The sequence below is a fragment of the Euwallacea fornicatus genome, chromosome 19 (genome assembly GCF_040115645.1).
Source record: "Euwallacea fornicatus isolate EFF26 chromosome 19, ASM4011564v1, whole genome shotgun sequence".
Classification (NCBI taxonomy): Eukaryota; Metazoa; Arthropoda; class Insecta; order Coleoptera; family Curculionidae; genus Euwallacea; species Euwallacea fornicatus.
This window is the reverse complement of record NC_089559.1, coordinates 2708397-2720634: the sequence shown is the minus strand read 5'-3', so window position 1 is coordinate 2720634 and position 12238 is coordinate 2708397. Positions and strand designations below refer to the sequence as shown.

The 12238-nt window shown below is 31.2% G+C and overlaps 2 protein-coding genes across 3 annotated transcripts; both read left to right on the top strand.

The window, feature by feature from the left end:
* Window positions 1–2192: 2192 nt before the first annotated feature.
* LOC136345327 (uncharacterized) lies at window positions 2193–4338 on the top strand. Its single transcript, XM_066293500.1, has 4 exons — window positions 2193–2275; window positions 2380–2576; window positions 3480–3554; window positions 3618–4338. The coding sequence occupies exons 1-4, from the start codon at window positions 2269–2271 to the stop codon at window positions 4080–4082; spliced, it is 744 nt and encodes a 247-aa protein (XP_066149597.1). The 5' UTR covers window positions 2193–2268; the 3' UTR covers window positions 4083–4338.
* A 4637-nt stretch (window positions 4339–8975) lies between these two features.
* On the top strand, window positions 8976–11802 carry LOC136345270 (zinc finger protein 625-like). 2 transcript variants are annotated; one of them, XM_066293394.1, is made up of 7 exons: window positions 8978–9264; window positions 9483–9661; window positions 9914–10330; window positions 10508–10613; window positions 10763–10965; window positions 11352–11574; window positions 11625–11802. In XM_066293394.1, the coding sequence occupies exons 2-7, from the start codon at window positions 9500–9502 to the stop codon at window positions 11729–11731; spliced, it is 1218 nt and encodes a 405-aa protein (XP_066149491.1). In that variant the 5' UTR covers window positions 8978–9264; window positions 9483–9499; the 3' UTR covers window positions 11732–11802. The 2 variants fall into 2 exon arrangements, with proteins under 2 accessions (XP_066149492.1, XP_066149491.1); XM_066293395.1 differs by lacking the exon at window positions 11625–11802 and having other exon boundaries at window positions 8976–9264; window positions 10763–10948; window positions 11352–11575.
* The last annotated feature ends 436 nt before the right edge of the window (window positions 11803–12238 follow it).

The following is a 12238-nucleotide window of genomic DNA, read 5'->3' as shown; positions in this document are numbered from 1 at the left end:
TTTCCATCAAAATGATCTTCTAAGAGTGTTTGCCAGTGTTTTGCTCCTGTGGCCCTCAGTTCCGGTTCAAGTTCAGCTCTCCAATATCTAACCAAGGAGCGACAATTCCTAATTAAGAACTAGCTTCAACAACTTTCAAACCTTTTAATTTAACTGACAACCGAAATAGAACAGCCATATATAGCACCCCTATAATAGACAGGGACACTTTCACTTACAGTCAGCTGTTACTGTAAGTTACTTTACATTTAATCTAATAGGATCTTTAATAGTCAATTTTAAACTACAGGTGTAAACAACATAGTTAAATCACCGCAAAAGGCAAATGATAGTTAACAATGCATTAATACGGATTTCGATAAAAAGATTTAAAAACAAATTGCAAAAAAATACATTATTTAAAAAGCTTAAATGAATGTTATTAACGTCCTCATTAAAAAAGTTTTGACAAAAAAAATTGGAATTGCAACGGAATGGAGATCGTCACAAAGAGGTCGCCGTTACTTTGATATTACCTATCAAAAAGTCATTATTACGTTTCTTTCAAATGGGAAAGAAACTGGAGCATTCGGTAGGAGAATTTTGACAATTACATTAATATCGCCGGCAGCGTTATCTTCAGATCCGTAATCGAAATATATCTGCCATCCGGAAAACAGTGAATAACTAGTTATCATTTGTTGTTCGAGATTTAAACTGTAGACACAAAGCTCCAATATGATTATCATTACATCATAGTTATCAATAAGTGAATATAACCGGCTGGAACTTCAATTACGACTTAGGAGGAATTTATTTCATGAAGCGCTTCCGTTCCAACATTGTCACTGTTACGTTAGACTTACTATAATTATCTATAGCTGTTGCAGTGTCGCATACTGAGAACGAATTTGTCCATTGTGGTTGTTCCTATATGGCCATCGTTACGGTATAAACACCAAAAAATCACATGGTTACTTAAAATTAGTTTTCGTTTCGCAAACGATATTTAAACCATTACTTTGGAATAATAAGCACATTGCTCCTGTTCCAATGTAATCGTAATTGTACAACGGTCGCTTCAAATTTTTACTGAGTATTGGTCACCGTGTTGAGGGCTGAATATTTGCTAATAGTATCGTTACCGTTACGTCGCAGTTACCAAGGGTATCAGTAACGGTTTCTAGGTCAGAACTTATGTTATTAGTAAAAAGGATTTTTTTACATAACATTTCTCTGTTATATCCTCTATAAAAACACCGTCATTCTCTATACAAATAATTTAATGATATATCTTATCATTATCACATAAATTACGGATATACATGCGAAATTAAATAATAAGTTGCAAATTTTTAATCCAACTATGCATAGATATATTGTATCCTTGTAGTATTTAATCAATGCAAGTAATTATCTCATATTATTTGCCTCTAACGTAGAGTGCTCTTTTCGTTTTTTGACCAAACGGCGATTGAACAATCTGAGTCTGGATATTTCACCTCATAAGATGATCATTTGCCGGATATTATTGAGTTTCCGATATTGTCTAACACTCCAGATGATTCAGATTAGCAAATAAAAAACGATTTAATTTAAAAACCTACGAGGGAGAATCAAAAATAGCAGTAAATCTGTAGTGTGTATATAGTCTCAATTGGCTAAAAATGGGCACTTTAATGCAACATCGTCACCCTGCAAAGCGCCCCCTTTCCTCGAATTTATTTAATTTCTTAACTATGCCTTGAACTGACGTCACGGATAGCTGAGGCGTATTTTAATACATTGCGCATGTCGTGCTGTGCGGATTTCCACTTATTCTATGGCAAGATTGGAAATGTGGAGCTGACTCACAATTGGAGAACAAAGGGATTGCCTTTCCTCGATGTTATTTTATCTCTGAACCAATGCTTGACTGAGGTGCCAGCTTTCAATGCATTGTGCAGGACGCACCCAGTAAAGTTTTTGTTGATCAGCTACTGGCCGGCAATTAATATATATCTGAGCGTAAATCTTTTCGGCAAATCAGTCTTTTATTTGTAACTGAACTGTAAAATTTCATAGCAATCCTTGTACAAAATTTGCTTGTTACAGAATATTCATATCTATGTGCATTAGATTAATGTGGTAACATATCTTATCTTAGCAAAAAACGGAAATAATAAATGGCACTTTCCGCTTTTGATTAATCAATTGATAAACTAGCTATCACCTTCAAAACTCCAAAATAAAATATTTTAAAAGTTCTATGTATTTGTGAAAAAATTAAATCTCAATAGTGATACCAAAATGAAAGGTAAGAACATTTCCAGAAATTTTATTCGATTTTTTGATATATTTTATCGCACACACTTATTCATTAATAAATAATAATAATAATAATACTGACGGTATTCGCAGTTTTCGCTATAATGACTGTGATAACGCTATGCTTGGTGCAAGACTCGCACAGCTTCGGTTCTCAGAACACGTTCTACAAGTTAGCTAGCTGTAAGACTAAACCCTATGGAACTGCTTTCAAGACGGAGCTAATGACTATGAAACTAATTCTAAAGGATTGCAAAGAGAAGCTGATAGGCACAAATCTATCATTGGTGGTAGGTACTTTTCATTAATACAATAAACATGTATTCTACATTTCTGAGTCTGCGCCTAAGTGGAAACCCAAAACCACTATTCTTGGGACAATATTCGTTAGTCTAGTTAATTTAGTTTTCCTGTAAATCCCAGGAAAACAGAATAAAGACGTAGAATCAGAAGAAAAATTAATAAATATATGCAAAATATAATGTCCAAGAGAAGTAACCAACACAGAACGCTGGTAGAATTACAACCCATTCCATACTGGGAAAAAGCCCTTTCTGGCCTTCATCGAAATGTTAGACATGAATGAAGAGGTTGAGACCTGTATAGCTACGGACGAGCTCTGGTCCGGGCAAAGATACGGAGACTGGAAAAACGAAGGACTTGGAGAATTGCAGTAGAAAGTAAACTCTCGAGAGTGTACAGTCTTCAGCCCATCTCTTATCACACGACCCATTTTTTGTTTCACCGGCTACACAAAGCTATGGATAATAAACTAAGTCATGATTTAACATACAATAACATACAATTGAAAGGCCATTTAACTCATTGCAAATACTCTAGCCGAAATTTAGGTTGAATCCAAATTGTCTAACTAAAAATTGTTTCTTATCACTGATAATACACAATGATATATAGACTGTCTGTGCTGGAAATCATTGTGCCTGAATCACGACAATAAATTCCCTTTAAAAAACATTAAAAATTTGCTCTTGTTACACTGCTCAAAAACTGAGAGCGTTGAATATAGGGATCTCTAAATGTAAATCAAACGTGATTAGTACGAAACTCAATAATGTACATGGAATTCTATATTAAAAAAATAGAAATTTAGCATTTAGAACATAGCATATCTGATAAGGGAAATTTTCTTCTTGTGATTATTCAGTATACGAAATATCTGTTTTGCTTTTCAGGCTGACCCACATTTGAAGAAGTCCTGTAACATAATAAAGGCTACTAAACTGGAACATGCTACTAAACATATAGAGGTTAGGATATTGAACATATTGGCTTCGTATCTACCTATTTCCTGAATTCAATCCTTATTTCAGATCTGCAAGAAGTTTTACTTTGGAATTCAAATATTTCTGGTCACAGCCAAGAAGTTCTCCGAATTGACAACAAATAATACTCCTGAGGAACTCCTTCAAATAGAAAGAGATCTACATAAGAATCTAGAATGTCACCTGAATTTGGTGACCACTGAACTGTTGGAATGTTTCACCCAATTTAAATATTATAATCAAACCAAACAATTTGACAAAGTTAGAGAAAAGACTGAAGCGAGAGCGCAAAAATTTTCTGACAATTGCTTTGAAACTTACGATATTTCCCACCAGAGAAGTTACAATAATCTTATTTATTACAGAGAATTGAACAACTTTCTGAGAATTGGCAACAATAAATTCAGAAAAATAAGCCGGGAATGCAAAAACAAAAAACAGTACAAATATAATCAGGCTCGACAAAACAGGGCACCCCAAATAAACATTAGAAAAAAAGATATTTTTAATTAACGATATCAGAAAATATTTATGTAACCAGTTAGAAATTCCATAATTTTATGTAACAAATGATATTCTACAGGACAACCGAAAGGACTTGCTCTCAGAAATGTCTGAGAAGTTACATAAAAGGGAATTTCTTAATTTTATTATTTTATAGAATTATTTTTTAAATTAATTTATTAAGTTTCATACAAGATTTGTTTCTAATTTTACTATTCGATGACCAAGTCACAAAAAATTTGACATAAAGTTCAGAAATAGAATTTACGCCCTATATCTCTAAATTATTGTTGTTGCTAGTCAACAAAATCTTCTTTTATTATGATACTGTTTACGAAACTAAATCCGATTAGTCACCAATTTCCATTATAAAAATTATCACTTTTTTAAAATGATAAAAAGTACATTATTACACACTTAATGATATACTTAAATGCTTTGTGATATTATCTCTGTATTTATTTATTTATTTAATTATTTATTTATAATATCTATTTTAGTAATATCTGTTTAACAATTTCCTATCAATTATAGTGATAGACTATCTCTTTACACATAGATACTCATTTGTATTTATTGTTTGATATTTCTTGAACCAATGAAAATTCATAAAGTTCTCTTGTTTTAATAAATAAACGAACTTATTCATGTTTAATTTCCAAATACCGTAGAATACGCCCGATGTCTCAAACATCAACTTAAATTACCCTTAAAACTGAAATTTTTAAGATACATTTAACACATTATTTGTTTACCACCTGCACGCCGCTGGTTCCAAACAGGATGAGCTAAAAAAAACCCTTATTTCCTATTTGTAGTGTATTCCTAATTATTCTTATATCTAACCTTTCAGTAAAAAATAAATATATTAACGTAGGAGGTTCCTCTTAAACTTTATTTTAATTCGAATTAAAAAATATACTTCCACACTTTTTGATTTACGCTTCCAATACACCACTGGTTTCAAAGATGGTTAACTCAAAAGTTCTCCCATTGAAGATGATTCGTATACTGGGTGTTTCAGTGAAAAATCATTAGTGTAAATCATTTCAACGTGTAGTTCTAAAGTGTAGGTTCTTTTATCAAGTAGAGTTTAATATTATTTTTTCCCAATTCATATATTTTATACTTTCATTTTATTTTAAGGATTTATCACTCATTAAGGCCCTTATTAAGTCTATTAAGTACCTCGAATGATTGATGTAATAAAAGTCTCCTATTTCGAGCGCACCTACATTTCTATTTATTAATATTCTCATTAATGATTTTTCATCGAGGCTTAGGAGCGATTTATACATTTCACCTAGATATAGTATGTTACGCAATATAGCCATTATTTCCTCTAGGACGAGGTTCAAGAGGTAATATAGCCTTTTCAGAATTGTGTTTCGTTCTTCCATGTCTGGAATTTGAGTACTGTTTTTGTCCAGTTGAAATTTGAGCAAGTTAGTTAAATGCGTTATGTATTTGACTGCGAAGAGACAGGTTTTCCTGAAGATCTAAAAAAAAAGATATAAACTTTAAAAAGTATAATTTTTAATAATTATTTATTATTATCTTTACTTAAGTGTTCCCTACTTATAATTTAAAACTTATTTTAGGAATATTGTAGCAATTTCTTAATATCTTTTCCATGCTGTGCGTCTTTATTGATTTCGACTGCATTATTTTTGACTGAAATAAAATATTAGTCATCATATAATCGTTTGTCCTGTTGTAACAAGGATAAACGAGCGGTATGATACTCTACTGTTTCTTCATATAAACTCTATACTGTAACGTAATTGCATGAAAAGCAGAGACGTAACAAGCTATTTTCCATGCGCTCAATAAGAAAATTTCCACTTTGGATTCGAAAAAGTAATTAAAGTAGGCATTTGTAGCTTTTTATGTGCTTAAAATTGTCCATTGTATCTTTTAATTTAGGCATATCTGTGAAATTTAAAATTAATTTCGCAGCTTCAACATTTCAGGCCAATTTACATATATTGTTCCCTATTATTTTATTTATAAATTCAAAGGAATTTAACTTTGAATTAAACAACTTCACATCCATTTTAATAAGATTAACGATTTTGATAAAAATTGAAGCTGCCCCTCTAAATTTTTGGTTTTCAAAAGTAGCAACGGGAATCTTATGAAACTCCACCCTAATTCTTTTACATGACAAAAAATTATCCTTATAATCATTTAATCTCATCTAAGTTTGGAACTTAACTTAAAAATTGTATTCATTTTATCCTCCAGAGTTAATGAAAGATTTTTAGGTCTTAATCAAACCTAGTTACAAAATATCCTATCCTATACCTTAATCAATCACATTAGATAAATATCTCCTTTCATATTATATTCAATAAACGTCTGACTAATATGCCTTCTTAGTCTATTCATTCATAAACTTGAAAATTATTACTATACTTACATCATGATAAGTTCTTTTTATTTCCCAAATTAACAAAATTAAAAACAATTCTTATAGAATTATCTTTATGATAAAATTTGTTTCCTTAAAAGGATTTCCACCTTTAATAGATGTTATTCATAAATGAATCACGATTGATCAATTAAGAAACAGATTATTTTAAATCATCATAACATTCAAAGCATTTTTCAAACCATTGCAGTTGTCTAAACTATTATCCAGTATTCGCCATTTCACCAGTGTTCAAACAGCAATTGTTTGCACATAACTCATTCGCCACTTAGTCAGGGTTCAAGTTGCATCTTCACCATTTCTTAATATTTCTTACTTTCTCCAGAATTATGCAATACAGAAGTACGTTTCTCACTTATTGTATCTCTGTCACAACACTTTAAAAACTCTCTTTTGTCGTCATTTTTCTAAACAGCAACATATCTTCATAGGGTTCGGCTGGGCCATTCGCAACAAAAATTTCCAAAATTAAAGTTACTTCAATCAAGGTAATTATTAGACTAAAGATATTAAATGATCCTGAAAGGAAAATTCATTTGATTAATAAAACTTTGTGTCTGACTATTAGTAAATAACGTTAAATCAAATGCAATAAGTAACTGTTTTGCAGCACATGGAACACAGTAAACTAATTGTTCAATTAATTTAAAGATTGCTGTCAATGATATATTACACAAAATGACTTGTTAAAAAGTGAAAAATTTAGGTAGCTTTAACGAATTACGAGCAAAGGTGCTATTATATCTATCATATCAATCATACACAGGGTGTACCAAGGAGAAGTGTGGACCTCTAAAAAAACGGCAAAACACGTCAATTTTGATAAAGAGAACGTCATTTGGTGAAAAAGTTATTTTCGAATCGTCATCCCTCTACCCCTGCAAACTACTCCTTTGCATTTTTCAAACTGGAAGAAGAGTTGTGTCATACCTCTTTTGAAAGATAATTTTATTCTGTACGTGGTCAAAATTTTATTTTTTATTTTTATATATCGGTCCAATAGAAATTAAACAAAAACCAAATACTACTAACTTGATTTTATCATGAATGTGATTTTAATAAAGCTGAAAGTGTACAGTTGGGTTCAAAGCGTCTCCACATCCCAAATGTATCAATAACAATGACATTTTTAACATACCATTTAAAATTGATAATCCCCAATTTCTTTGGAGGAACAATTTACTGACATCTTTCTCTGCACTTACAAGGGAAAGGATCCAAATGTCCCTCCTCCAATTTTAATGAAATTTTGCAGAGAAGTAGTTTAGACCTATTTAAGAATAGTGATGTATATTTTACGTGCCATCTTCAATATTTAAAGGGTGAAAGCTACCCTCAAAGTTTCGCCAATTTTTCGCTTTTTAACGATATCTTTAGATCCAGATGAGTTAAAGTAACGAAAAAAAGTGCAAAATGTTCCTTCGGATATTAATTTTTTTTTAACTCTATTAAACGCATATAATGAGATTTTATTCGACTCATCCAAAAAACTGATTCGTCTCATAAAACTTGGATTATACCCAAAAATTTTTAACATAAAAATTGATATTTACTTGTGGTCATTTTTGCTTTAATTCTCGTAAAAATTCATTTCAAGAAAACACCCAGACACGTTAGCTATAAACCTATGCACGAATTCTCGTTCTGAATAAAACACTACCACCTTTAGACTCTTTTATACATATTTAACTTCGATAATCTTGTCTTTTTCTTAGTTTCAATTAACTAGTTTAATCATTGCAAAAAATTTGGTTTAGACAAAGAAGGAAAAAATATATATAAATCGTCCAACTCCACTTGAAATAGTCAATCAAATCTTGCATGTATTTAAATTAAGTACCAATAGAGAGATTGAGTAACATCCTGAATATGTTCATTTATTGTTGGTTTTGCTTTGTTTCAAATTACTAGAAAATGTATCGTTGAAATCATTGAATCGCAAAACATGCTAGGTGTCCTACGGATATGGGTCCCCATTAATATCATGAAAACTATGACTAGGTAAAAGTTAAAATTTGGGTATCGTACTAAAGTGGAGGTGATCTATTGATTAAAAATATTTTCATGAAAATATCACTTCGAGTGAGACCAGAAATGAATATCAACTCGATTATTTTAATTGAAACACTCTGTATGTTATATCAAACTTCAATTCTGCGGAACATTATTAATATTTCTCATGCAAAATGTTCCGTACCTAAATTTTACGAGTTTAGAGATATTAAGAATTTTACAACGAAAAAAAAATAAGATTTCACATTTAAAAAGGCAGTGCCTCAACGTAAAAAAGGAAAAGTACAAAAGCATAGAGTAGTTGGACAAGTATGCCATTATGTGCTACGAAGATGTGATAGTGGAGGTGTGATGATGCATCTATCCTTGTTTTAAGTTCCATGTTGTATGAGTTAAAAGGAACTAATATGATGGTGAAGAGAATTCTTCTAGACCTGTCATCGCTAATGTTCCCTAACCTCACAAATAATTGTTTTGATTTTTAGCAGCTGATTATTGTTATTATTGCATTATTTATAAGTGTACGGTAATTTTCGCAGTCGAAAGCCCGGTTTTTTGGGCCTAGGCTAATTTTACCAAGAAGATAAATTAAAAATAATTCTCATTCTCAATTCACTTGAAGCTAGCAGTGAAGCGTTCTTTCCCTATCCAAAAATAATGCTGAATTGCTAGCAGTTAATATTTCTGGAAGGAGATAAATACCGTGTTTCCGTTCAAGTAACAAACTAAAGTTATTAGCTGCAGGTTAGTTTGGGATTTTACAAGCAGTGAATAAATACAATTTGTTACATTTTTCAAATTCAGCAAACAATTCCTGGTTAAACTTAAGTTCCTTGAGTTCTGATTTCCACTTGGGTTTACTGTGTTCCCTAATAATTAATAATGCTTGATAATAGAGCTAAAAAGCAGACTTAAGTTTTTAAACATGTACTTCTGTTTTACAAATTTTAAGTAATTTTTAGATTTTATCTCCTTTAAAATGAGTAAAGTACACAATGAAGAAGAGATATTCAAATTGCTAAGTGAGAAGAGCACTATGTGTAGGTTTTGTTTAGATGAAATATTCAAATTTGAGGAGAGTATCCCTATATTCCAAACACAATACTCAAATATTTTGAGTCCCTGTCATATTACATTGAGGGTAAGAAAATTAATTACTGTTCGGTTTTGGCTTAGCATACTTAAAGAAAGTTGTAGGTATTACATGATGTGTTTCTTCAGTATTCTATCTGAGTAAATGTAATGTGTAAGACTGAGAATTGGCTACTCAAAAAGATCAGTACTGATAAATCTGTATTAAAAATAAATACATTGCAGAATTGTATTCCTATAGCAAAGTGAAACTTTAGTATCATATAAAACTTTCATCATCTGCCTATGTTTTGAATTTTAGGAATGGGACTCACATGGGCTTCCATTACCAACATTAATTTGCCAGTCATGTTATTCAACTTTGCAAAGTACTGCTGTATTCCTCAACACAATTGTTCAATCTGAAAGTTTACTAGAAAAATTTGTAAATATATATAATGAAAATTTAAGTGAAAATGACAATACAAGCAATAACTCCTGTACTGATAGCAAGAAAACTACTTACCAAGAAACAGAAATTCACAATTATGAAAATAGTAATAATGAAGAAAGCAGTAATAAGGTGGATAAAGAATTAGCAGCTTCTATAATTCCAGTTCAAAAGCATAAAAACCGCTCAAATAAAGACAAATTAATACATAAACACATTAATAGTGCCAAATCCCTTTTTAAATGTTTACAGTGCAACAAGAAGTATAAGTCAAACTATGAAATACAGGTTAGTCAAGTAGATTTACATTAATTTCTGTTCATACCATTCAGTTTTATTACGAATAGAGATAGTTTCAACATAATATAATGGCAAATATTAGTGAGATTACCAATAGAAAATGCCTTAGTAGTTGTTAAACTAAATGTAATTGTCATTATGAGAATTGTTTGTCTTGTTATTTAGATTCATATGAGAAGTCACACTGGAGAGAAACCTTTCAGCTGTCCAGTGTGTGAAAAATCATTTAGTGACCGTAGAAATTTAAGAAGACATGAGAAAATTCATGGTGGTGAGACATTTTTTAGATTCAAATTAGGGCATGCCTGGAACTGTTAAATTGTGGTTTTTAAAATGTATAAATAAACCTAAAACATAGACAGTCACAGGCAGGTAGACGTCATTTGCTTCTTTTTTTTTGAAAAAAATATTTTTCTTTAGGGAAAAAGGAGCATCAGTGCCAAGTTTGCCATAAACAATTCTTACATTTATTTAGCTTGAGAATCCACCAACGGATTCACACTGGTGAAAAACATTATGTGTGTGAAATTTGTGGAAAATCCTTCAACACGTCTGGAGAGCTACGAATTCATTCTAGAAGTCACAGCAATATCAAACCTTATTCCTGTAATTTCTGCGAAAAAGTATATAAAACGAAATCACGAATCTTTTGGCTTAAATCTTAATTGAACTTGTAATGATCCGCCATGGAAAAGCAGACGTTTTTGTCTGAGTAAATAATAACAAAATTTGATAAATGAGTGGGTTTAGAAAATCCACAAGTGTCAAATTTTATTGATATGCCTATAAATACAGCTCCATAGATAGTAACACAAATACAAGAAAACTACACCAGGCATTGGAAATATAGTTAAAGAATAGAAACATCGTCTGGGGATAATTTAGCAATTTAAGTCTGGCGAACCAGCCTCATTCACTTGCTAAATTTCGTAAATATTTATAGACGAAAAAACTCTGCTTTTCCATAGTCAAATTTTTATAAATTTAAACAAAAAGTCAATAATTTTAGAGTTTCTCTAATAAAACATCCTTAAATGTTCATCTCTGCACTCACACTGGCCAAAAGCGTTATTCATGCACATTGTGTACGAGAAAATGCAGAACCGCGTATGATTTAAAGGTCCATATGCGGAGCCATAATAATGAGAAACCGTGTGTTTGCAAATATGCAAATTGCACGAAAAGTTACCGGAATAGCAGCCAGCTGAATGTTCATTTAAGAACTCATACAGGTGGTGATACGTACATTTGTTTTAACAGTTATTTATGAACGAGTTTTCAGGGCAAAAAGTGCATCAATGCCCAGTGTGTTCTAACAGATTTGGGGAATCCAACACGCTGAAACGGCATTTGAAGACGCATGTCAAGGCGGATAAAGTTATTTCGTAATTTCTGTTGTAGTGCAAAGAATTTACGTATTTTAAATTAGACTCGAAAATAAAGGTTTTGAGTAAACAATAGCCTTCTTTTTAATTTTTTCTAGTTTATAACGAACAAGAATAGCTTGGTTTTAGTCTAATGTAAGGGCTATCTAAAACATTTATTTTGATGTCTTTATTGATGCAGGGTATAGAAAAATTATTATTTTTGTGTTGAAACTGGTCATTTCCCGGCAAACTAAGCAAGCCAAATGTGCTAAAATGGTATGATTTTAAGGAACCCCATTTTATTGAAAATGATTTAATTATATCAAGTACTTTAAAATTAACTTCCAAACGCCTCTTTTAGGAGATTGTTTCTTCATAGGGAAGGTTTGTACAAGAAATGTTTACAGAAATTTGTCATTTTATTTTGATGCATTCTCTATGAATCCGAGATTGCTCATATATTTTAAGACATCCTGTATATTCAGTATCATTTTAATCGTATTAAAGCGCGTGTCCGAATACGTCTTTA

Bases quoted from the DNA above. Each gene is read 5' to 3' on its own strand.
- LOC136345327 (XM_066293500.1), top strand. The intron at 2,577-3,479 runs GTAGGTACTTTT...TTTGCTTTTCAG, and splicing joins GCACAAATCTATCATTGGTG to GCTGACCCACATTTGAAGAA. The intron at 3,555-3,617 runs GTTAGGATATTG...TCCTTATTTCAG, and splicing joins ATGCTACTAAACATATAGAG to ATCTGCAAGAAGTTTTACTT.
- LOC136345270 (XM_066293394.1), top strand. From the start codon at position 9,500: ATGAGTAAAGTACACAATGAAGAAGAGATATTCAAATTGCTAAGTGAG. The intron at 9,662-9,913 runs GTAAGAAAATTA...TTTGAATTTTAG, and splicing joins CCTGTCATATTACATTGAGG to GAATGGGACTCACATGGGCT. The intron at 10,614-10,762 runs GTGAGACATTTT...ATTTTTCTTTAG, and splicing joins ACATGAGAAAATTCATGGTG to GGAAAAAGGAGCATCAGTGC.